The sequence below is a fragment of the Sphaeramia orbicularis genome, chromosome 21 (assembly GCF_902148855.1).
Source record: "Sphaeramia orbicularis chromosome 21, fSphaOr1.1, whole genome shotgun sequence".
NCBI lineage: Eukaryota > Metazoa > Chordata > Actinopteri > Kurtiformes > Apogonidae > Sphaeramia > Sphaeramia orbicularis.
In genome coordinates, this window is record NC_043977.1 from 5,685,166 (window position 1) to 5,711,283 (window position 26,118).

General features: G+C 35.7%; 1 protein-coding gene and 1 long non-coding RNA gene across 2 annotated transcripts in view; both read right to left on the reverse strand.

Annotated features, from left to right (window-relative positions):
* Nucleotides 1–2,330: 2,330 nt before the first annotated feature.
* fn1a (fibronectin 1a) overlaps nt 2,331–26,118 on the reverse strand; it is an 82,580-nt gene continuing 58,792 nt past the window's right edge. Inside the window, exons 30-49 of the mRNA XM_030124729.1 lie at nt 25,094–25,210; nt 24,821–24,985; nt 23,602–23,757; nt 22,392–22,505; nt 21,028–21,297; nt 20,724–20,935; nt 20,030–20,117; nt 19,663–19,845; nt 18,226–18,315; nt 16,782–16,973; nt 15,558–15,647; nt 14,052–14,160; nt 13,738–13,957; nt 11,854–12,024; nt 10,690–10,828; nt 8,974–9,141; nt 7,734–7,859; nt 7,480–7,586; nt 6,165–6,284; nt 2,331–3,069 (exon numbers count right to left, since the gene is read on the reverse strand). Of these exons, the coding sequence (XP_029980589.1) occupies nt 2,995–3,069; nt 6,165–6,284; nt 7,480–7,586; nt 7,734–7,859; nt 8,974–9,141; nt 10,690–10,828; nt 11,854–12,024; nt 13,738–13,957; nt 14,052–14,160; nt 15,558–15,647; nt 16,782–16,973; nt 18,226–18,315; nt 19,663–19,845; nt 20,030–20,117; nt 20,724–20,935; nt 21,028–21,297; nt 22,392–22,505; nt 23,602–23,757; nt 24,821–24,985; nt 25,094–25,210 (2,912 nt within the window). The 3' untranslated portion in view covers nt 2,331–2,994. The remainder of the gene's footprint in view (nt 3,070–6,164; nt 6,285–7,479; nt 7,587–7,733; nt 7,860–8,973; nt 9,142–10,689; nt 10,829–11,853; nt 12,025–13,737; nt 13,958–14,051; nt 14,161–15,557; nt 15,648–16,781; nt 16,974–18,225; nt 18,316–19,662; nt 19,846–20,029; nt 20,118–20,723; nt 20,936–21,027; nt 21,298–22,391; nt 22,506–23,601; nt 23,758–24,820; nt 24,986–25,093; nt 25,211–26,118) is intronic.
* Nucleotides 23,982–24,367, reverse strand: LOC115412309 (uncharacterized). Its single transcript, XR_003934329.1, has 2 exons — nt 24,294–24,367; nt 23,982–24,099 (listed from the first exon to the last, which is right to left on the reverse strand). It is a non-coding gene; the product is annotated as an uncharacterized LOC115412309 (long non-coding RNA).

A 26,118-nucleotide genomic window follows, 5' to 3' on the forward strand; every position in this document is an offset into this window, starting at 1 on the left:
AAAGAGAGGAAAAAACTAAAAGCGTCAAATTAGGAACGTTTTGTTGAATTTTTTTGTTTTAATTTTATTTTCTACAACTGGTGTATTAATAGATTTTGTTGTTTCTTATTTTATGTGACATTTTTGACACCAAAAAAAGAAAAGAAAAAAGAAAAAAAATCTATCTATCTATCTATCTATCTATCTATCTATCTATCTATCTATCTATCTATCTATCTATCTATCTATCTATCTATCTATCTATCTATCTATCTATCTATCTATCTATATGTGTGTGTGCGTGTGTGTTTATCAAACTATCTTTCCCAAATAAACATGAACAACAAGATAATAACATAAATCATGAATCGTCTATGAAAAAAATTACCAGATGAGGAGCTTTTTATTATTTTATTTTTATTTATATCTTTGTTTTTCTATTTTCTATATTCTTTCTATATTCTATTATTACACTTTTATTTTATTTTATTTTATTTTATTTTATTTTATTTTATTTTATTTCATTACACATCTCCACCGGAAGAACTTAACAGGAAATGTCTTCAGTTGAGCAACCGGCATGTAATACTTTTTAATAATAAAAGCATAAGTAAAAAGATAAGTGCAGTTCAATAAAATGTATTCACTTTAACTAATGGGGCATTAAATGTGTGAGAGCAGCATTTGTCTTTTCAAAGTAGACTTAGATCTTGATAAATTGAACAGTGATACTCTATAATCAACAAATTCAGTGACAGAATCTAACAGATGTGTGAACTTCTTTTCTTATTAAATACATTTAAAACTATCTGGAGAAGAATCCAAGTTTATACTTTATTCAATTCATCATTTGTTTTCATGTTAAACAGTAATGGTGTCAAGGTGAACATCCCTGACAATAAACAGTAATCTCAAGAACAGGATACATTTATTGCTTGTTTCAACTAATACAAGAGAATATTGAAAGAAAATACAAGTATTTACAGCTGTTTGTCTTCAATACTTGAGCTCATGTAACTACACTGCCCTCTTGTGGCAAAAACCCTGAACTGCATTAACGTAAGAATGATAAAAATCTCTTGGTGCTGGTTTCCCTCTTTGATGATCCTAAAAAAAAAAAAAAATCTGATATAATTTTTCTTCTCATCCAAACAAAACAACTCACACCAAACAATATGGATTTTTTTCAGTTTATTAAAAAGATTCAGTCCACAGTAGTTCAGAGTTTGGCACCAACAATATAAAACAAGTTAATCAAAAATAAAGTGTACACCCCAAAATAGCATTGAACAAAATGCCTGATAAAAGGGATAAATAAAACGAAGGAATAAAAGGAGAAAAGACATTTCTGTATTAAAAAAAAAAAAAAAAAAAAAAGCATCTCATTTTCCGATACATAAAACGTTTTCATGCTACTCGTTAAACTTTTGGTCAGTCAACTTTGGCTTCAGAGTTGTACCATGTTTGATGGAACTAGCAACGCAGATGATCGAATCACACATCACATGTACGCGGTGAACCCAGGCTGTAAAACAGGCAGGTTCTGTTTAACACCAACTCAAATAACAGTGCTTTAACTCTGTTTTATCTTGAATGTGAAGTTAAAATGAACAGAAATCCTTAAAAAACAGATATTCAACTGAACAATCTGACGCTGGAGTTCCAAACATTTCTGCAACGCAACTTTTCATGTAATGGTCTAAATGGTTTTTAGTGCGTATTATCATTATATGCAATTATCTTTTAATCCTATTTAACTGAGTGGTTTTTATTGTGTTAATCACAGGAATGTTTGACGTTTAAAAGCTTTGTTAACAACAGTCATCCATCTGGTTAATATAGAGTCCTGTGTAAAAGTCCTGTTCCAACATTCTGTTTGTTGGTTTAGTAAAGTTCGAATGTCCACACACATGCATTTCTCAGTCTCTATATTAAGATCCAATCTGGATATATGGGAAGTATGTACAGCAGGAAAAACATGAAGCAAAAACATAGAAGATTAACAAAATGAACAAAATCGAGAAAAATAATAAAAATCAACAAAATCAACAAAATATTCAACAAAATGAACAAAATAATGAACAAAATCAAGAAAAATGAAAAAAAATCTAGAAAAATTACCAAAATAATGAACAAAATGAACAAAATAATCAACAAAATGAACACAATTACCAAAATAAACGAAGAAAATGAACAAAAACGAAGAGATTAATCACAAAATAAATAAAATAATCAACAAATTAGTAAAAAAAAAAAAAAAAAAGATCAACAAAATGAACAAAATAATGAACAAATTGAAAAAAAGAAGAAAATAATCCGGTTTGATTCAACAGCTTCTATAAATGTTGCACTTAACATGTCTTTAACCCTTTTGTTCAGACAATATGAGATTCATTACATTAATTTTCTGATGTTTTATACCAGCTTTCATTCCACACGTTAGATGTTTCTAATTATTTGTGCTGCTTCTTGTCATGGGGTCAAAGGTCACACTAAATTGTAACTTTAACCTTTTCAACACATTTAGTTCAGTTTTTTTATGTGTCTTTTAAGGCTGTGCACATATTTCCTGTATATTCTTGTTGTATCTGAAGGAAAGAGAATGAGAAACAAATATGTGTGATCATTTTAACACTAAAAAAACAACAAAGATAAAGGTGGAAGAAGACTTTTACAGCCGACTAGATGTGAGTGTCCAGTACAGTACGATCGGAGAGGTTCTGAGGTGAACAAGCAGCAGGATTTGTGTTCAGATTTAGAACAAAAAAAAAAAAAAAACATCTAATGAAGAACACAAACATCACAGCCAACGTGTAAATTTGGACATATTACGTAAAAGGCACAGAGGCTGGTGGTGAAGAGTCTTGTTCAGGCACTAAAATTGCGCGTGGGTGGGGGGGGGGGGTAGACCTTTATAAGGCACACATCGGTTGGAAAGGTCTTCTTTGCATAACGGCAGGAGGAGTCTTCCTTCTCCAAGTGGTCGGGACACTGTAAGGGCTCATTTCTTCATCTTCACTTCCTCTTGGAGGGGCTGTGGGCGTCTGCCAGCAGCTCCGGCCTCAAACATTCGATCGGACACTGGATGTTCTGGAAGGGAGCGATACGGCGTTAGTTTGGATTCAGCGTACAGCAGTGGTTCTCAGTCTTTTTCTGTCGGGCCCCCCTTTGGAGGACGAAAAATCTCCAGGCCCCCCTCAACCCCAACAACAGTGCAACAGTGGTGCAATTACAACTTTTATTGAAAGAAACATCGATATCGTAAAAATACTTTTTGCTTTCCTTGAATAATTTGTTGTACAAATTAAAAATAACTTAGATTTTTGCTTGAATAATACAAATAAACTCAATCAGACTGCTCCCTGAGGTAATATTTTTCCAAATAAAAATAGGAAATGTGCAATTATCTTACAATTATGACAATAAAGTAACTTTTTTTTAGAACAACACACTAATTTTGGTAACAAAGATTTTAACAATATCAGTGATTGCAATGAGCCCATTTACACTGCACATCTCAGAACATTAAAGTGCAAACTGTATAAACTGTGCAAAAACACAAACATTGTAGTTCAATCCTTGTCCATTCTCCAAACCTAAACTCTTTGTCTAGTCTAGTGACAGATCACCATGGCAGTAGTTTGTTTGCTGTACGTCCCTAAAATGAGCCCACGGTGCTCCAACGCTAAAACATTAGTTCCACCTGCTACATGTGCTAACCTGAAGAAAAAAGGCAAAAAAAACACCCAGGAGTAATCCCATGCCCCCCCTGGCAAGTCTTCACGCCTCCCCTGGGGGGCCCGCCCCACAGTTTGAGAAACTCTGGCATACAGGAAATAGTCTTCAGTATGAGGAACAAGTTCTACATTTAACAGCAGTTTTGTTAACCCAGTGGTTTCCAACCTTTTTTTACTCCTGACCCCATTTTAACATCACAAATTTCTGGCGACCCCAGACATTCAAAACGGAGCCTTTTTTTTAATTTTTTTTTTTGCTAAAATTAATTTGTTTTGATCATGTAATAGTTTGCTATACTATGTTGTTTCAAATACAGGTTAATTTTAGAGGACATTTAGTCTGTATAATGTATATTATTGTGGATGGAGGCAAACAAGTTGTATTTGCAATTTTTGGTCAGAAAGAAAGTTCTCGAAAGGAATACTCTTCATTTTAGGTCTTTCATGATTTTCCAAATGCAAAACCTTGAGTAACTGCATTAATTCTACATATTTCCACAGAGTTAGTATGTCTGATTTAGTTTACCTGCGATGAAAATCAGAAACTAGTTTATCTGTTTAGGAGGAATAATGTTATCAACACACATTCACTCATACTCTACAACAAATAATAAATCAACACTGTAATGTCGACAAACCACTACTGACCTGACCAGTAAATTCATGGTGTTCATTCTTTTGCACCTGATTTATGCTTCATGTTTATGGTTTAAAGCAGTGGTTTCCAACCTTTGTTGTCTCCTGACCCCATTTTAACATCACAAATTTCTGCCGACCCAAGACATTCAAAACTGAGACTTTTTTTTTTCTTTTGCTAAAATTAATTTGTTTTTGATCATGTAATAGTTTGCTATACTATGTTGTCTCAAATACAGGTTAATTTCAGAGGACATTTAGTCTATATAATGTATATTATTATGGACAGAGGCAGTAAATCCAGGTGTAGATTACTGCACAAAGGGAGAATTTTATTTTCCTTGGTCAGGACATGTACAGTCAGTCCAGCTGTGATTTACCAGGAGGACAATTAATACTGAACAAACAAGAACTGAAACTATGAATTAGAAAGAGCTGCAGCATCTGAAACTGACCACAATGAACATTTGACAGATAAACAGAAGCACAGTGCTGCAGTTTCACACTCACAGTTTGTCTGTTATGGATTGCGATTGTCTGTCAACTCAACATATATGTTTTATTTGTAAGTTTTTTTTATTTTTATCAATTACAGTTACCTCATGTGGGGTCCCGACCCCAACGTTGAAAAACACTGTTAACCCATAAAGACCCAAACATCCATCACTGACCAAAAGCCCCTATGACTCCATTCAGACTGCAGCTAAATGTGTCCCAAATCTGATTTTTTTGACCATATGTGACCTCTATCCAATCTGTTCAACACAGTTTGAACAGCGCTAATCCAACCCAGACCACTTTCATACGTGGTCCTAAATCCAATACGTATCTGACATTTTGTAATGCGACTTCAGTCTGAACGGCCAGGTCGCATTTATCCAACCTTTACACTGAAATGCGACAAACGTCAGAATTCTGCGGCGGCAGGAAAAGCACATTTCCTTCTGTAAACACAGTGTGTGTCTGCGTGGTCACATATTCCATCAGGACCTCTTTTGTGCATGTGGGTCACTTCAGGGTCGTATTCAGTTCATACTCAAAACCGATAGAAGTCGCATTTAATGTGGAATATGAACGAGCACACCAAAAAATCGGATTTCACCCAAAAAAATCCAAATTGTGCATTAAGACCTGCTGTCTGAATGTAGCCTAACGGTTTAATACCTGTTGATCCACGAATTCTATCAATACATGTCAATAATTGGTGTAAAATACAGTTCCTCATCTTTTCATGGTCATCAGATATGACCCATTTGGACCTTCAGAGGCTCTGTAGTTACCGTGGAAACACCGTCATCTTCTACAACATTGATTCACCAGTAAAACCCATGGAGTTGGATCAATGACAGTGGATGGACACACTGGGTTTATGCTCAGTTAATGACGAATTGGACTGAAAATGCCACTTTTTCTTCAGTTTTTTCTGTTTCTCTGTTTGATATAATAACCTTTGAATTCACTTTAAGTTTTCATGACCATAGACATAGGAAAAGACATGATTTTCACTGAAAAATGACAAAAAAAACCAAAAAAAAAACAGAGGATAATATTATAATAGATGGTAATAAATCACTCGGGAAAGGTTAAATAGAAATAAAAATTCATTTGGGAACTGACACAAAAGTAGCTCTGGGTCTTTATGAGTTAAATTACTGAGATTTTCGTTGACCTACAAAATCTGAGATGAAAACCAGGAAAAAAATGAATGTGGATGAATGAAGATGGTGCCGTTTTATTCGTTTGTGTCTAAATATTAACATATGGGTTGGTTTAGTCATTGGTAGAAAAGTCAAACAGATTGTAAACACTGACCAGTTTGCTTAGAGCGTTTTCCCTGTAGCGGTCGAAGACGTCTGAGTGGACAGGTTGGAGCAGGTCGGCGTCTACGTCCGTTGCTCCTCCTGGTCTTCGGCAGTTTTCACAGCGCCATCCCTAAAGTCACACATGGAAACACTCGTCATTTAACAGTAAAAAAAACAACTGGATCTGCACAGAGTTTGGATGTTTTTAACAGCGTCTATTAAAGCATCAGGGTTAGACGGTACACACACATACACTATGAGGACAAAAGTATGTGGACACGTTGAATTCAGGTGTTTCTCTTCTAACAGGGGTCTGGGACACAAAACAATAATGACTAATGTCAGAAAATAGTTTTATATTATAGGATAAATATCATTGCATTGGTTAGTTTGGTTTAAATTATTTTTGCTTCTGAAATGCCTTTGCGTCATCACTGATTTTTTTTTAATCCATGACTATGATCTTAAATGTTCTTCCTCTAAATTTCTGCAGTATTTTTCTTGCTCTGACTGTAAACAATAATTTTCTACCACAACTAACCATCGACTTTCTTCACATCTCACTGAAGAAGAAAAATCTACCATTAAACTTTAAGGAAATACTTACGTTTTTATGCCAAATGCTCATGAACAGGACACGTTTCAGCTGTAGGCGTGATGTGTCCCAATATTTATGTCCATATCGTTTATAAACATCAATATTTCCTTAAAGTTTAATGGTAGATTTTTCTTCATCAGTGAGATGTAAAGAAAGTAGATGGTTAGTTGTGGTGGAAATTATTATTTACAGTCAGAGCTGGAAAAATATTTTAGAAATTTAGAGGTAGAACATTTAAAATCATAGTCATGGATAAAAAAAAAAACAAATCGTTGACAAAAAGGCATTTTGAGTCATTTTTGAAGATAGCAATTTAATCCAAACTAACCAATGCAATAATATCTATCCTAATATAAAACTATAGTCGACATTAGTCAATATTTTTTATTTTACTTTACTTTTTCAAAATATTTCCTGTGCTGTTTTTACCAGATTTTAATTTGTCTTTGTTTTTATGATGGTTGTATTTTGTTGTTCTTAGCCCGATTTGCACCCTGTGTTATCACTATTTTTACTTATTTATTTCCTTGTTTGATGATTCGTGTACGGCACTTTGGCCAGTTGTAAAGATCTTAAAGTGCTTTATAAATAAAGTTGGTATGGTATGGTATTATTGTTTTGCATCCCAGACCCCTGTTAGAAAACAAACCCTTGAATTCAATGTGTCCACATACTTTTGTCCACATAGTGTAGAGTACGTGTAATAAAACCACATGGTGTTTCTGACCTGTTGTCCTCCGTAGCAGGTGCATGTACAAATGGCTCCCAGGTATTCTTTCTGCCACTGGTTTCCAACCTGGTACATTTTTCCGTCGTCGTAACACGTTGACTCGTCTGGAGGATGACAGTTACAACTTAAAGACCCACTGGTTTAATATAAATCAGATACAACAGTGTGGATCCCAGTAGAAATCCACATAATTTCCAATTGTTTCCAGGTACGAGCGTGAATGGATTGAGTGTGTGACAGTTGATACGTACGCGGTTCACACTTGAATTCTCCTTTGCCGTTGCCGAGGCATGTGCAGCTCATCATGTGACCATTCTCAGCGTGGCGGTCCCACTTCTCGCCAATGCGGTAGTTATTACCATTATCATGACACCACTCTACGATAAGGTGGAGAATTAGAGAAGAGCGGAGAAAACAGAAGTAATGGGAAGGAGAAGAGAGGTAGACGAATAAAGACAAGAGGAGGTTGGACAGAAACAACAGGCAGCAAAACGCAGTGGATGGAAGAAGAAAGTGGACATGTGGAAGGAGGGAACGTCATTACTGATGTAGAGACCAAAAATATATGTTCACAACTCCAGAAACATGCAGAAAAGCCTCCACAACTTGATTCCATAATATGTGATAAAACCCTTTAGGAAAAAAGAAAACAGTCTGACTGAGTTTCATGTGGTCGATGAAGGACAGACCTGTTAGCGGTTAGCTTAGCAGTTAGCTTAGCTTAGCCTACTGTGATGGTTTCACAGTTCAGACACTGAGCAGAGACCAACATGGGCAGACTACAGACTACTACGGACATTTACAGAAAATATGGAGTAATATGACAATGTATGGCTGTAAAAATGAAAATAAAAGTCATTTGATGCATGTTGTGGTCATGTAGAAGTTGCCCATGGTGTCTTTTTGCTGCACATAGAACATAAACTACACTTTTCTACGGCACTTGAACTAAAAGCTCAGGAATTTATAGAGTCATAATGAATTCATTCAGATTCTCCTTCATTTAAGTTCTGGAAACTCGCTCCGAGTTTCCCAGAATTAATGTGTGTTGCACGTAACCTGGGGTGCCGCCACTAGCAACTGTGGGCCCCATGGAAGCTAAAAGATGTGGGCCCTTTGTAAAATTCAGTATGGGGGGGGTGCAGTCTATAAGTAACGTAACTAACGCTGGTCTGAAACTCATACCTTCAACATCCGACTCCCAGCTTCTATTCCTGTATTATACACAGGATCTTACATGACATTTTCATAACTTCTAACCTGTATCCACTGGACCCCCTCCTCTGCTCTATGGCCCCCCCACAAATGCTGGGCCCCATGAATTTGTCATGTTTACCCCCCACCGTCCCTTTTACGGCGCCCCAGCACATAACTAAAACACATTTTCCTATAAATTCCTCTTGAGTAAGTCACATAGAATTGTTTCCTGCTAATTCCATGGTGTGTAGTTGTATGCAAAGCATGCTGGGATGCGGTTAGAAGGCAACTCACTGGATGAATCACACCTAAAATGTCCACTGCCCAGGCCCAGGCAGCGGCACCACAGTTTGAAGCCCGTCTCGGACATGCGCTCCCACTCGGAGCCCACCTCGTGGTAGGTGTGGGTGAAGGTGTCGTAGCAGATGTCCTGGTTGGTGGTGAGGGGGATGTCCCCAGGAACTGAAGGACAGGAAATACACTTAGATCAGAACTGACAGATGGGATTCACTGTATCATGTCTTCTACATTATATAACATGTATTTATTTGCTTATTTGATATATGCCTGTGTGGGTGTGTGTGTGTGTGTGTGTGGGGGGGGGGGGGTGAACGACTAATGAAGAGCTTTTAAATTTCGTTGTGTTATGGAAAAATAATACTCTACTAATTCATCTTCAAAAAAGAAGGGTCAGTTCAAGCGTTCAGTGTCAAAGAAATCCCTTTATTTGGAGCTCCATAGAAAGAGATATCACTCAGACAAAAGACTGAGACGGTCTGAACCCAAAAATACAAATCACAATGTAGTCTTCTGTCTCCCACGAGAAAATTATGATGTGTCGAAAGTGTTTTGGTTAGTGTCAGGAACTTAGAGATAAGACCCCTGTGAGAAATGTTGGTTTGGCCTTCTACTCTGGACACAACACAAAAGAGGTCAAAACTGCTCTATAATACACAGTGACATGAATATATCTGAAATAGAGTTAGAAGTCTATATGATATATGAAATATATGAAAATATATATGAATATATATGGATATAAGTAATTTTGCAATTACAGTTGTATTGTACAATGCAATGACAATAAATTATTCTATTCTATTCTATTCTAACCACACAACACATTTTTCACACTTATTTATGTATATTTCTTTAATTCTCATATTGATACTATATCGTCTAGTAAATATTATATGAATTGCTGTTCTAATTGTGTCTTAAAGGAGTGACATTTTGCTTTTTTAAATGGAATTCTTCCTTTTCCCACATTTTCCTGTGGTCCCCATAAACTGTAAATGCTCTGCTTGGCTCTGAATTCTTCATTCATTCAACTCCACAGGTCGATCTTCAACCCTATTTCTGAGTAATGACACCAGAAAGGTGGTTTGGAGTGCTGGCCCTTTAAATGCACATGAGCCACTTCAGGCCCCGCCCCCTCCAGGTTGTTGGCTGTGCTGCTCTGTCCCGTTCAACCAACAGCTGAACATTTTAGATAATGGGCTCCAAGTTTGGACATATTTTCGGTTTGGACCACAACCGCTGCTGCTGACAAACAATTATGGAGAAATACTAGAGAAATGTTGGTCTGAAGTCTGGACCTTATATGTTCAAATGTGGAGATGGAACTAGTTATAGACGTAACAAATTAATAAGTGAATGAAAATAAAATGAATATGAAGATAGTTTTGCAGCACCTGGAGGGTTCAAATTCAAACTATATGAACTATTAGGGTCCAAATACACAAATAAATGAACCACAGACTAATAAAAGTGGGTTTAGATAAATATGAGCCATTTAATGAAGTGTTTTATTATGTGTATTTGGTGTGTATATATTCATTCATTCATGGTTTTTTTTGTACTGATAATTTCTTTCCTGCTACTTTTTATTATACTTGAATGGAGCGACTGTAACAAACAGTAATTTACCCCTGGGATTAGTGAAGTATTCTAATTCTGATTCTGACTGGTTCTTTTTATTGTAATAACAGAAAAATCAAAATACTTTACCAGCGTTGCCAACGGTTACGACCTCCTCGAGAACCTTCTCTTTAGCCCCGCCCTTCATAGCCTCAACTACGACGTTATAGGAGGCTCCAGATGTCAATCCGATCAATGTGGCGCTGTTGGAAGTGCCCGGCAGACGCATCTACACAGAGGAGGACAGGGTTAAGAAGGTGGTGGACAAAAGTATGTGGACACGTTGAATTCAGGTGTTTCTTTTCTGACAGGGGTCTGAGATACAAAACAATAATGACTAATGTCAGAATTTTGTATTGGAATAAATATCAATGCATTGGTTAGTTTGGTTTAAATTGTTATCTTTGCTTCTAAAATGCCTCAGAGATGGTTTTTTGGGGGGGGGGTTTGTTTGTTTTTTATCCTTGACTATGATGATTTTGCATGTTCAACCTCTAAATTTGTAAAATATTTTTCATGCTGTGACTTTAAATAATAATTTTCTGCCACAACTAACCATCTACTTTCTTCCCATCTCACTGAGGAAGAAAAATCAACCATTAAACTTTAACCCATAAGGACCCAGTGTTATTTTTCTGTCAGTTCCCAAATTAATATTTCTCTATATTTAACATTCCTTAAGTGATTTAGCACCATTTATTGTAATATTATCTTCTGTATTTTGTGTTTTTTTAGTGTAAATCATCTATAGTCCTACATTTAATTTACCGATCATGTAGATGTTCATAAAAGCTCAGAGTAAAGTTGAGGGTTATTATATCAAAAACTGAGAAAACTGAGGAAAAAGTAACTTTTTTAAACAAATCTCTCATTAACTGAACATAATCCCAGTGTGTCCATCAGGTATTTACAGGGATTGATAATATTAATGGATCAACAGGTATTAAGCAGTTTAGATCAGTAGATGGTGGATGTTAGGGTCTTTATGGGTTAAGGAAATATTGATGTTTATAAACTATATGGGCAAAAATATTGGGACACATCATGTCTAAAGCTCATAAAATGTCCTGTTTATGTTGATTTGACATATAAGCATCAATATTTCCTTCAAGTTCATGAAATTTGTCATTATTGTTTTGTATCCCAGACCCCTGTTAGAAAAGAAAAACCAGAATTCAACGTGTCCACATACTTTTGTCCACATCCTGTAAATGTTTCTATTTGTGTAAACCAGGCGGTGCATGGTGTGCGTACCTGGAAGCCTCTTTCCTCCAGGTGTGTGATGGGATTACAGGACACCTCGTACTCTGTGGTCTGAGGGATGGGCTGCCACGAGATGGTAGTGACGGTCTGGGCTTCCTGGGGTAACTCTGTCTCGTTGTCAGGGAAACCAAATGCCAAACCAGGCAGAGGACCCTCACTGACCTGGAGGACCGGACGGGAAAATCACTGCACTCATACTTACTTCTGATATACCGAAAATACATTAGAAACGAGAATTGAAAAGTATATTTTCTACCTTTACATCTGAGACCCTGTCCACTCTAACATGTTTTAGTTTCCCAAACTAAACAGACTGTGAGATAAAACTGAGTAATGAAGTGTGAGGGTATAAACTAAACTCCATACACGGCTGCTGTTCATTATTTACATGACATTCTCCTTTTCCGTCCTCTGTATTTGCTCTAAAATGTCTGATTAAAAGAAAACTTCAAATGTTTGTTATATTTTCCTTCGGTCTTTGTCATGAGTTGAAATATTTAAAGATTACTTCTGAAACTTTGCCAAAATTCTAGTGTTGATAGAAATCATTTCCAATGGCGTAGGCTGAATTAGAACTAAAACACACTAGACATTTTAGAATCTATATTATATGGTGTTACTGTCTTCATAATAAATTTAATAATATCAAATTTTATTTAAAAGCGCCTTTCAAGACACCCAAGGACACTGTACAACAAGATAAAACAGACTATGCATAAAATACAAAGAAGTAAACAAATAGATAAAAGAGGCTAAAGGCTACATTTTAAGCTAAATGTTCTCATCACAATACAATTTATTTGTTTTTATCTTGTGGTTGTGTTTTTAGATGGTATTTATCCTTTTGTATCTGTTTTTATCAGTTTTAGTATTTATTCTTACTTTCACTAGTTTTAGCATATCTTTTATATTTAACTGTAACTTTTTACAGGTCTTTGTCAGCAGTTTGTATTGTTTTAAATGTGCTACACGAATAAACATGACCTTGATCTATTGGGTCAGTGTATCTTTTGGTAATTGGATTTTCTTTTCAGAAACAAAAGAAAAACTAGTGCTTAATTGATTTTCGTTTTAAAATAGAAGAATTAAAATTGAATTTCAAGGTGGGTTTTTTTTTTTCAGTGTCAAAACAGATAAATCAAATTTTAAAAATGAACTGATTTTCATTTTCTCTTTCTAATAACAAAAAAGAAAGTTACTACCTGACAGAAATGGAAAAACTGATCATGACATTCTTACGAACGATAGGTTTATACGAATCTTCCAGTTTGTCCGAAATCTGGAGTTCGTAGACATTTGTGGAGGGAGCATGTCTACGATGTCCAGATTTCGTACGAATCTTTGTGACCTAGGCATTAGCACTATTTCCTTGAAAATGACAACATTCGGTCTCAGAAAATGAAAAAAAACAAAAAACAAAACAGGCGTTTTTGGTCAGTTTTTCCATTACTGTCAGGTAGTAACTTTAATTGTTGTTATTAGAAAGAGAAAACAAAAACCAACCTGTTTTTTAAATTTGGTTCATTTGTTTTTACACTGACAAAGAAAAACACCTTGAAATTCAATTTTAATTCTTCTATTTAAAAGAAAAAATCAATTAACCAATTCAATTTTTAATTTTATTCAATTCAATTTTATTTGTAGAGCCCTATATCATAAACACTGTTGCCTCACTGGGCTTTACTGAATTAGTCGGATATGTCAACAACAGTCAATAAACAGTAGTTTTTTCTTTTGTTTCTGGTAAGAAAATCCAAAAGATACACTGACCCTATAGATATAAATGAGTTAAATGACTTCCAAACAAGTTGAAAACATAATCTAAATACTGTGTCTGAGTTTTCGACTGTACATTGTGTTTCAGAGGTATCCCACCTTCACCAAGGGGACTCTGTTTCCATCAGGGCCTGCAACAGGAATGTAGACCAGGGGTTCTCTGAAGGTGGGTCTCTGGCCTTCTCTGGGGCCGCTGTGGGGGCCGTGGAATCCGTTGTTGGGGCCCAGGCTCTGGTACTCTGTGTAAATGTGCTGGCCCTGTTGACCGGGCTGGTTCTGTCCGCTAGTGCCGGCCAGGTGGACGAGGTTGGTGTCAAAACTGGACACAAGAAGGAAAGGGCCAAACATAAGATGCAAATCATGAACAGGAAAGAACAAGGATGATTAACAGATAAAATAAAGATGATTGTTACATTTTATCATTGAAGGACTCGGGGACGTCCAGGATATCGGTGGTGGGTCGATGTGGGACCGGGAGTTGAGGCAGCTCAGGGACCAATAACTGATGGCCTGTGGCTGGTTCTGATTGGGTGAGACAGATATGTGTGATGGCATTTAGAGGAAAGGAAGGGGAAGCAAAAGCACAGGTAGTTTCTTTTTACCAAAATGAAACCTGCACATTTATAACACAGTGTAACAAACAGAAAATGCCTCTGATAAATTACATGTCGCTATCATTAGAAAGACAGGCATCATTGGACTGAACAACTCAAGAATAGAATAGCATAGAATAGAATAGAATAGAATTGAACAGTGCAACACACAGAAAATGCCTCTGATAAGTTACATGTCTTTATCTTTAGACAAAAGAAGAATGATGGATTTGCATATTTACCAGTGGAGGTTATGATGGAATAGTATGGATTTTTTTTTTCCACATTTCTACACTTTTCTACATATAATAAAACTGTAGTGAAACACAGATGTAATTGCTGACTTATAGATGTCATGGGTCAAAACCGGCTCACAGAGGGTTCCAATCCAGCCCGCTGGATGAAAGTGCAAAAATTACACTGAACATATTAACAGTCAAGGGTGTGGAACTCATTTCAGTTCCTAACTCTAACATTTTAACAAAGTTTTGTGCCTTTGTGGATCCACTGTGATCTGAAATGCATGTAGAAATTAAATGTCGAGGCATAACACTGTTAAAATTGCATTTACTTTTCTTAAGAACTTTCAAATTGTTCTGGTGATTAACATTTTTGTGATATGATACTTTGTAAATGTAAATATTTTCAAAGTTAAAGTTGATTTTTTTGCACTAAAACAAAGAGGAAATGTTGGAGTTGTCATTATTTATAGGCTATTATAGTATTGTTTAACTGGTCTGGCCTGTTTGACCTAAAATTAGACTGAATGTGGAACCTGAACTTAAATGAGTTTCGACACCACTGCACTGTATTAACACAAAGGGAGATCAAGTACCATCAACAGCCAGTAGGGGGCAGCAGAGCACAGCACAGCCCTTATTCATGTCCTTATGGCAGTGGAAAGACATTACCAAGTACACTATCTTCAGAAGAAACATAATGAAGCTCAAATTTGGAAAAACCAGCTGTCCTGAATGTGTCAAATATAAACGGCTTCAACATTTTTGTGCAATTACGTACTACCACAAGAGTGTCAAACATAAGGCCCGTGGGCCAAAACCGGCCCTCAAAGAGTCCAAACCAGCCCATGGAATGAATTTGCAAAGTCCAAATATTACATAGAAGTTGTTTTTCATTTCCAGATGCCTGTTATTAAATGTTTTGTGTGTTTGTAGATCCACTGTGATCTGTAAACTGTAATGTACATGTGTAAATGATAAACTGAGGCAGAATATTGTTAAAATGACACTTACTTTACACATTAAATGAAACAAAAAGCCTTCTAACATGTCCTGAAAAGTGCAGCTTCATTGTGGTCATACTCACGTGTTCTGGCTTTGCCCACTAGAGGTGAACTTCTCAAAGAATTCTGCAGTGCAACGATCTTAATGATATACTCTGTTCCAGGTTTCAGACCTGTCATCAAACACAACAAACAAGGAAAATGTAACAAACATTTTAGTTTTTTTTTTTGCAGAAAATTGTTGAATTGTTGAGTCTGTTTGTATGACTGTACTGCCATGATCATATTCAGTATAATTACTGTACAGTTACTGCATTATGTATTAGTTGTGGTTGAATGCTAAAATTAGGAAAATGGATTGTTTGATTCATGTATTAAGTTAGTGATAAAGGTGTAAAAGCATTTGAGGGGTTGGATTAAATAAGTTTATACTTCTTCCTACTCCTTTTTGATCATGCAGAATTCAGACTTGCGTGTACTTGAAGATTGATTCTGATCATTTAAAGGTTTTTTTTTTTTTATTTTGCTTCTTTGCATGTTTGAAATAAATGAATGAATGAACAAATAAATAAATAAATATATCCACAAAGACACAGTGCTACTTTTGTGGCAGTTCTCATAGGATTTTTTTCCACTAAATTTTTCCGTTCTGGAGAGATTTATTGTCATTTATTGTAATATTATTCTCTGTGTTTTGCATTGTGAAAATCTTGTATTTTCCTCTATTTAATTCACTGACCATGTAGATATTCATAAAAGTTCAGATTAAAGTTGAGGGTTATTGCATCAGAAACAGAGGGAACTTAAGAAAAAAAGTGAGTTTTTCAACAAAATCTCTTATTAACTGAGTATAATTCCAGTGTGTCCATCCACTGTCATTGATCCAACTCCATGGGTTTTACTGGTGAATCAATGTTGTAGAAGATGACGGTGTTTCCATGGTAACTACAGAGCCTCTGAATGTCCAAATGGGTCATATCTGATGACCATGAAAAGATGAAGAACTGTATTTTACACAAATTATTGACATGAATTGATAGGATTAGTGGAGCAACAGGTATTTAACAGTTTAAATCAGTAGATGGTTTTGGTCACCACTGGCTGTTTGGGTCTTTATGGGTTAATCAGACATTTAGAGCAAATACAGAAGACGGAAAAGGAAAATATCACGTAAATCATGAACAGAAGCCGTGTATGGAGTTCAGTTTGTACCCTCACACTTCATTACTCAGTTTTATGTCACAGTCTGTTTAGAAACATCCAGAGTTGAACCTGCGCCTGTTGTAAAGCGTACGCTCCAGACTCACCGCTGACGAGGGCGTAGCTCTGTCCTGCATGTGGTCTGGGGGTGACTTCTCGAGGCAAACCCCCAGCTTCCTCGTAGGTGACGTAATAGCCGGTGACCCCGGGGCTGCGAGATGGTTCCCACGTGAAGGAGATGCTGGTTGGGTTCAGCGATGTGAAGCGGATACTAGTGGGCGGGATGACCACTGGTTTGGCTGAGGACATATACGACAAAACATTAGAGACAATCGGCGGTTTTACTTGAATAAACAAAGTAACAGCCTCCAATGCACTCTGAAGTCAAAAGGTACTTACAGTTAACCATTAAATCGTATCAAACCATATAATCAAACCATATGAGCATGTAATTTTAATTTAAGACAATTTTTACACACTTATGTATGTATATTTCTTAATTATCATTTTGTCTTGCACAAATTGTACAATTGCTGTTCTAATTGTGTTTAATAGTGTTTTAATATGTATATTTGATATATATTTATATTCAGAGCTACATGTTTGTATATTTAGAGCTTTACACTGTGTGTATATACATACATACATATATAGATAGATAGATAGATAGATAGATAGATAGATAGATAGATAGATAGATAGATAGATAGATAGATAGATAGATAGATAGATAGATAGATATTAAAAACTTTATTTTCTTTTTGTTGTATTAATAATTTCATTCCTGCTACTTTTTATTCTACTTGAATGAATCAGCTTTAACACACAAAAGTCTTCCTGTGGGGTTAATAAAGTAGATTCTGAAATTATTAAAAAAGCAGAAATAAAAGGTGCATAGTGGGCAGACAAACTTACTAATTTTACAGCTGTTATTGTCTATCTTTATTTCCTGATGTATATGTGACTTTTTTTTCTCCTTTTTTAAATCTTTATTTTTGTAGTTAGCATTTTCTTTCTTTTTTTTTTTTTTTATTCTTAAGTTGCCTACCAGTTCAGAAACTGGATTGTAATACTGTGATGGGAGAAAGTGTGGGCTCTTTTCTAAAAAAAATAAAATAAAATAAAATATATATATATAAATATATATATATATAAATATATATAAATAAATATATATATATATATATATATATATATATATATATATATATATATATATATATATATATGTGTGTGTGTTTTTGTTATTTTTTCTTTTTTAAATTAATTTGTGATTTTATTTTAACTCTTTATCTACCTTCTTTTCATTATCTACCTATTGTCATGTACTGAAGAGCAACACGTATAATCCACTTTTCTTCTAATAAAAAGTTTAATAACAAAAACAAATGAAAAAAAGTAGAAATACTAGTCGACAAAATGTAGAGGTGATTATTTATATATCAAAACCTGACAATATTCACTTCTTTCATTATCCACTTCAGATTAACTAAATAACTGTATATAAAGTTGTGTAATGTCAGACTGTAGATGATCAGGTTTCCTTCATACCTGTGGTGGCAGTGAGTGTCAGCGGTGGGCTGCGTCCATTCCCTTTAAGTGTGTAGATGTTGATCTTATAAGTCGTTCCTGGTTCCAGTCCTGAAATGTCGACACAGAGACGTTCAAGGACCAAGTGAGTGTGTTTATGTGTCGTAATAACAGTCTGCAGTTCTCATCATAATTTTAGGCATCGAGAGAGAAAGTAAGAGTATTCCTGTTGTGTTCCTAAGAATTTTAGGTCGTAATTTGAGTTAAAATCATTGCAAAGTGGAAAGACAGAAATCCACTGACATTCAACCTTTGGATTAAAGACCTTATGAACTATCTGACATTAGAGAAAATAAGATACACCACAAGAGGCAATGCAGCCAAATGTGTCAGCCCTGTCTAATTATATATTAAAAAGATGGACACAAAAAAATTCTCATTGTAACTAAGGATATACATATATTTTTTATTTTATTATATTTTACTTGAATTAATTTTATTTTATGTATTCATTTTGGATGTGTACATTTATATATTTTTGTTGGAGTATGAGGTGCATCAGGGTTAAAGTTAGACTGGGGTTAAATATCTATATTGTTATATCTTCTGTACATTCAATTGTACAGCTATGATTGTAACAATATAAAAACTCAACAAAAAAACTTTGAAGAAAAAAAAAACATTAGAAAGAACAGGGTCATGATGAAATGGAAAACTCAGAATTAAGTAAAATCATCAAAAGACAGGGACTGAAAACTCCTCAGCGTTAGGCTTTAGGCTCAATAAAAGACTGAAATCAGATATCACTTGGATGTTCTGATATTCAGTTAAACATTTCTCGAAAATAATTTACATTATCTATCTATCTTTGAGTAGTCAGAGGGTTATTCTCTTCCTCACTGCATAAATTAACTCTACCTCCACATTTTACTACTGTTTTTGTCTTTCTAAAAAACACGCTGGTCTACAATCCTTCTGAAATTATCTGCTTCAGACATTAAATGTGCTAAATCTCATACTTTAATAAAATTAACTGAAAAACAAATGACCAAAGTGCTGTTTATCTGATGTTTTCAGTGTATATGATAGTGTTATGACACATATTTATTAGTTTATGTACATTTATAGAACAGATTTATAAACATTCCAGTATAAAGAACTGGTAAACTGAATGTTTCATAATGTATAGACAGTGTTTTGAAGTAGCTCTGACATTTTTCAGTAAAACTTATTCTCTCAATAATTCACATAATTTCACATTTGGACCCGAGTCTGTATCTTGGAAACTACATTCAACCTTCATTTTTGCTTAATTTTTCTTTCTTGGTAAAGTTTAATTTTATTCTGGAGGCATTTTACCTGTAAAACAGTGTAACTATACAAAACAAAATGATGTGTAAACTGCTACATAACTTTTAAGATGAGTATATTTGCTTACACATTTCCATAGATTTGTACCTGTGATGGTGTACGAGCGCAGATCTGGGCCGATCGTCCTGTGAATGGGGGTGAAACTCGTAGAGGACGTGGGTGTAACCTCAACAAGGAAGCCGGAGATGGTGTCTGTTTTTGAGCGCCAGGTGAGTGTGATGGACGAGTCGTTTACATCAGAGATACGAACGCGACGAGGAGGGCTGATATCTGGAGGAAGACGGAAAAGAGAGAGAAGGAAGGGATGGCAGACGGGTAAATGACAGGTTTTTAATAACAGGATAAACACAGAAAACTACACCAAGAATAGATGTGATGAGGACGGAATTTCCTCATCCTTAAGTACGATAACACTGACGTCATTGGACAGAAACGTTTGCGTTAGAGGACTCACTTTCAAGCGTGGTCACCTCTCCTTGGACTGGTCGACTGGTCAGAGAGTTTTTCAGAGCATAAACATGGACTTCATATGTGGTTGAAATCTAATGAAAATGGATAAAAAAGACAAAGAAAGACATCATTTGACTGAATAGAATAGAATAGAATAGAACAGAACAGAACAGAACAGAATAGAATAGAATAGAACAGAACAGAGTAGAATAGAACAGAATAAAATAGAACAGAATAGAAAAGAACAGAATAGAATCAAACGGAATAGAACAGAATAGAACAGAACAGAACAGAATAGAATAGAACATTAGAATAGAATAGAATAGAATAGAATAGAATAGAATAGAATAGAATAGAATAGAACAGTGCAACACACAGAAAATGCCACTAATAAGTTACATGTCTATCATTATGATGGAATCTGTTTTAATGTTACGCAATTTTGTGTTTTTCCACGTTTTTTCCCCACATTTCTACACTTATCTACATATAATAAAACTATCGTGAAACATAGCTGTGATTGCTGACTTTTCAAGTAAAAGAAAAAAATGATGTCAAGTGGCTGACACACTATGTTGGGGGTGTTAAACATACGACCCAAAGCGCTTTACATTATTGATCCATTATTCATTCGCTCACACATTCACACTAAAAGTCCCTTATTTTCAAAGGTATGGAACAGATGTAGTGTTTCTTACCATGAGTCCAGAGATATGGGCCTGTGTGGCGTCAGGGGCCAGGTTCAGCTCTTTCGTGGGGCCGCTCTTGTTTTTAGGATTGACCACCACGCGGTAACCTGTGAGGCCCGTTTGGCCGCTGAGTCGGTTCTCCTGACCTGGAACCGCCCAGCGCATGGTAAAGGACGTAGGGCTGACCTGGGAGAACTGGAGGTTGGTGGGTGGAGAGATCGCTGGATGGAGCAAAGAAAACAGAAGTGTGAGTGAAATAAGAGGTCGATGTGTGCATAAGCTCCTCCCACTCCAGCATGGTGTACTTCTCTACCTGTAGCCTGTGTTCCGATCAGCGGCGTGCTGGCGGTGTCGTCGTGCAGAGCGATGACCTTCACGGTGTACTCAGTACCGGGTTGCAGACCGTAGATGATGGTAGACTCAGCATCTCCTCTGGGTGCAGGAAACAGCTCCCGCTCACCTTCCTCTGAACTTGAATACAAGACCCTGTAGGACGTAACAATGCCCTCAGGACTGTCCCAGGTGATCCGCAACGAGGTGGAGTCGATATCGGAGAAGGTCAGATCTTTGGGACGGTCGACATCTACAAAAACAGAGATGCTCGTCAGGAGAAGAAGTCAAATGATACAACATGAGACAAAGGTTTAAGGCAGTGGTTCCCAACTTTACGCCATATATGACTGAAAAAAACACAAGAAGCAAACAAGTTGTATTTGTAATTTTTGGTCAGAAAGAAAGTTCTCGAGAGGAATACTCTTCATTTTAGGTCTTTCATGATTTTCCAAATGCAAAACCTTGAGTAACTGCATTAATTCTACATATTTCCACAGAGTTAGTATGTCTGATTTAGTTTATTTGAGATGAAAATCAGAAACTAGTTTATCTGTTTAGTAGGAATAATGTTATCAACACACTCATACACTCATACTCTACAACAAAAGAACAAATCAACACTGTAATGTCAACAAACCACTACTGACCCGACCAGTAAATTCATTCATTCAGTGTTCATTCTTTTGCACCTGATTTATGCTTCATGTTTTTGGTTTAAAGCAGTGGTTTCCAACCTTTTTTGTCTCCTGACCCCATTTTAACATCACAAATTTCTGGCGACCCCAGACATTCAAAACAGACACTTTTTTTTTTTTTTTGCTAAAATTAATTTGTTTTTGATCATGTAATAGTTTGCTATACTATGTTGCAAATCCAGGCTAATTTTAGACGACATTTATTCTATATAATGTATATTATTATGGACGGAGGCAGTAAAGCCAGGTGTAGATAACTGCACAAAGGGAGAATTGGATTTTCCTCGGTCAGGATATGTACAGTCAGTCCAGCTGTGATTTACAAGGCTGACAATTAATACTGAACAAACAAGAACTGAAACTATGAATAATGAAAAAGCTGCAGCATCTGAAACCGACCACAATGAACATTTGATGGATAAACAGAACCACAGTGCTGCAGTTTCACAACCATAGTTTGTTTTTTATGTATTGTGATTATCAGTCAACTCAACATGTATTTTTATTAGTAAGTTGTTATTTTTTTATGTTATCAATTACTAGAAATTTCAGGCGACTCCATTTGAATTCCGGGCAACCCCACATCAGGTCCCGACCCCAAGGTTGAAAAACACTGGTTTAATGTTCTTGTAGAAACGGTCAGCCTTACTTGTTACAGCATTCACCACCACAGGAGAACTTTCCCCATCTTGTCCCAGAGCGTAGACACTCAGAGTGTACTCAACTGTAGGCATCAGACCTGAGAAAGTAATCTCAGTTTGATCTGGAAAAGAGAAGCAAGATAAAAACTGTCATCATAAACATAATGTTCACAATGCACTTTAATGTTATGTTATTTATGCTCCTGTTCCACACTCAAAATTCCATTTCCACAACTTTACTGTTACACCTCACTGTTTGACTGACCAGATTTTTACCACTTCTGTTTTTATACTCCTAATTTATTATGTAGAGTGTTTGTCCTTGTGTTCTATTTTCAAATCAAGTCAAATTTTATTTGTATAGCACCACATCATAACAAAAGTTTTTTATTCTTCTATTCTATTTTACTGTGTCTCATGCTGCTGCGGGTGCCACCCTACAATTTCCCAGTTTGTTATCAATAAAAATGCCAAAGAGATGGTTTTTACTTAATTTCTCTCAACATTGATTGGGATTTCTTTTATCCATGACTATGATTTTAAATATTCTACCTCTAAATTTTTTAAATATTTTTCTTGCCCTTACTGTGACTCTATCTATCTATCTATCTATCTATCTATCTATCTATCTATCTATCTATCTATCTATCTATCTATCTATCTATCTATCTATCTATAAAAAAAGCTAAAATCACAAACTTGATTAGAGCTTCATTAAAAACCATAAATACAGCTACATATCATTAGCCTCATAACATAATTGCTAAAGTCGATGATATTTATCCCAATATGATTTATTGTTCTTACTTTTTGTTTTTAATTGTACAGCTTTTTATGTTTTTAATCTATTCTTGTATTTTATTCTTTAATATAGGTTTTATTTATTTTTCTGTATTCATTTATTTATTTATTTATTTTTTACAGTTCTGTGTCTTTTAACTTATTCTTTTATTTTACTCTGTTATTTTGATTTTTATTCATTGTTCTGTACAGCACTTTGGTCCACTGTGGTTGTTTTAAAGTGCCTTACAATTAAAGTTTGATTGGATTGAAATAAAAACTATATTCTGACATTAGTCAGTCTTGTTTTGTGTCCCAGTCCCCTGTTAGAAAAGAAACACCTGAATTCAGTGTGTCCACATACTTTTGTCCATATAATGTTTTTTTTTTTTTTTTTAGAGATAACAGAGGTGACAAATTACTGATGAAATACTGTACCTGGAGCCACCACCTCAGTAAAAGATGGCCCTTGTCCGTTTTTGGGGACCCCGGTCACCCTGTACCCTTTAATCAGACCCTGGGCTGGGCTCCACCTCACTGTTACGCTGTTGTCGTTCACACCCATCACCTCCATCTCAGAGGGTGAGTCCACGCCTAGAAAAACAGAATGAAGACATGAAGAAACACACACACAGTTCTTCCAGGGGCCACATTCAGCCCAATTGGATCTCAAGTGGGTCGGACCAGTAAAGTAATAGCATCATAACCTATAAATAATGACAACTTTTTCCTCTTTGTTTTAGTGCAATAAAAAACATTAAATTACTTAATATATTATTATATCACTTGGTAACAAGCATAATATTGTTAAAAATGTAGAGTTTGGAACTAAAATAAGAACAGTTTCTCATCCAATTTCTCATTTGCCCAGGTCATTGTTCGTCTTGGTAGTTCTTTGCGGTTCAACTGGAGTAGTTTTGCTTCAAAAGAGCAACACTATTTTTTTTTCTTTGTACTATGATTATGATTATTATGATTTTTTTACTCTATCTTTTTCTTCCTTTCAATGAGCATTATTGATACCCTTTTCTCTTTCCAAAAAAAAAGAGAACAGTGTACTTTGTACTACTGATGTCCCGTATAATGTCTTATGAGACTGTTCTAAATAAAATTTGAATGAAAAGAGCAACACTAGTCCAGTTAAACCCAGAACCTAGAAAAATGGAGTGGTCACTGTTTATAGGTTATTATGCTATTATTTTACTTCATGTTGGTCTGTATGTGGAACCTGAACTAAAAGCTACTAGTTGGACACCCTTGATTGTTAATATCTTCAGTGTAATTTTTGCACTTTGCAAATTCATCCCTGGGGCCAGATTGGACCTTTTGGTGGCCTGGTTTTGGTCCCCGGGCTGCATGTTTGAGACCCCTGCTGTAGCTGCAGCATCTCAAAGCAGAACCTGATTCAGTCAATTAGAAAAGCATCTAGATTTATCCTTTTTCCATTCATTTAAAATGACTTTGAATGTATTTAAAGAGACTTACATAAAGGTAAATAAGCTCATAAACCACTTTATCTGTTTTCAAAATTGTTTTTTTTTTTGTAACTGCTATTTTTGGGTGGTGTTTGGGGACTGGAATAGATTAATTATATTTCCATTCATTTCAATGGGGAAATTGTATTTATTATTATTTATTATTATTTGTGGGCGTGTACCTGTTTTGTGTGTGACGTAGATGGGTGTGCTGGATGCAGGGCTGTCTCCTCTCCCAGTCACAGCGTAGACAGTGATGGTGTAATCAGTGCCTGGTTTCAGATTATTGATCGTGGCCGTGGACTGAGAACCAGGGACGGTGAACTCTTTAGGATTACTGTGACCTCCTGGACAGAGATCCACAAAGTGTTCAGTACGAGAAACATTACACCCAAACTAACACACAGTCGAATCAGCACAGTAAAATAGTAGTTCTGCTCTGGTGATATTCAGACCTGACTCGCCGTGAGTGATTCTATAGTAGCGGACGGTGACCGGAGGGGCATCCCAGCGGACAGTGATGCTGGTGGGGGAGGAGTCTAACACTGTCAGGTCTGTGGGTGCATCAGAGACTGAAAAGAAAAGGATAAAACAAAATAAACATCAAGCATTTACAAATATTAACTGTATACAGTAGAACCTCGCAGTACGAATTTAACTCGCTCCATGACTGTCCTCGTTTTACGTATCAATTTTCCCCACTGAAAAGAATTGAAATATAATTAATCTATTACAGGCCCCAAAAAGAGCAGTTACAAAGAAAATAACGATTATAAAAACAAATAAAATGGTTTATTAGCTTATTTACCTTAATATAAGTCTCTTTAAATGCATTCAAAGTTATTTTAAATTAGTAGGAAAAGGATAAATGTAGAGATGCTTTTAAGGAACATTGTTGTTATACTTTTAATACCTTTTAAAAGAATGCTGGTGTTTTATAGGTATGTTCTTATTTTAGTGTTTTACATATGGTTTTAGAACTGACTTTTATTGTGTTTTACGTATATTTTTAGTGTGGATGTACGGATGTGATTTCTGTTTTCTGTAACTTCTGCTGCTGCTGTCTTGGCCAGGACACTCTTTTTTTTTTTTTGAAATTTAACCTTTATTTTCCCAAGCAAGGAATTAAGAACAGATTCTTATTTACAAATGCAGCCTGATCAAAGAGCAATGGCTCCTTGAGGGGAAGGGGGTGAGGGGGCTAAAAGCAAAAACAAGGTTAAATTTTGAATCTCAATGAGCTTTTTTCCTGGTTAAAAAAAGGCTATAATAATAATAATAATAAAATTTATTTAGTCCAGTGCACGAGGAAGATGATGGAGTGGGGAGGAGGAGGATGAGGTTAATTTTCTAGAAGGAGAAAATTTCTGGTGTTTACTCTCATTCTTCACTTACTTTGTTTTTTCTAGCCTCACTTTCATCACTGTTTGCACTTGTAGGTCGTTTCATTAAAAACCTAACCAGAGAAATCCGCTTTGTT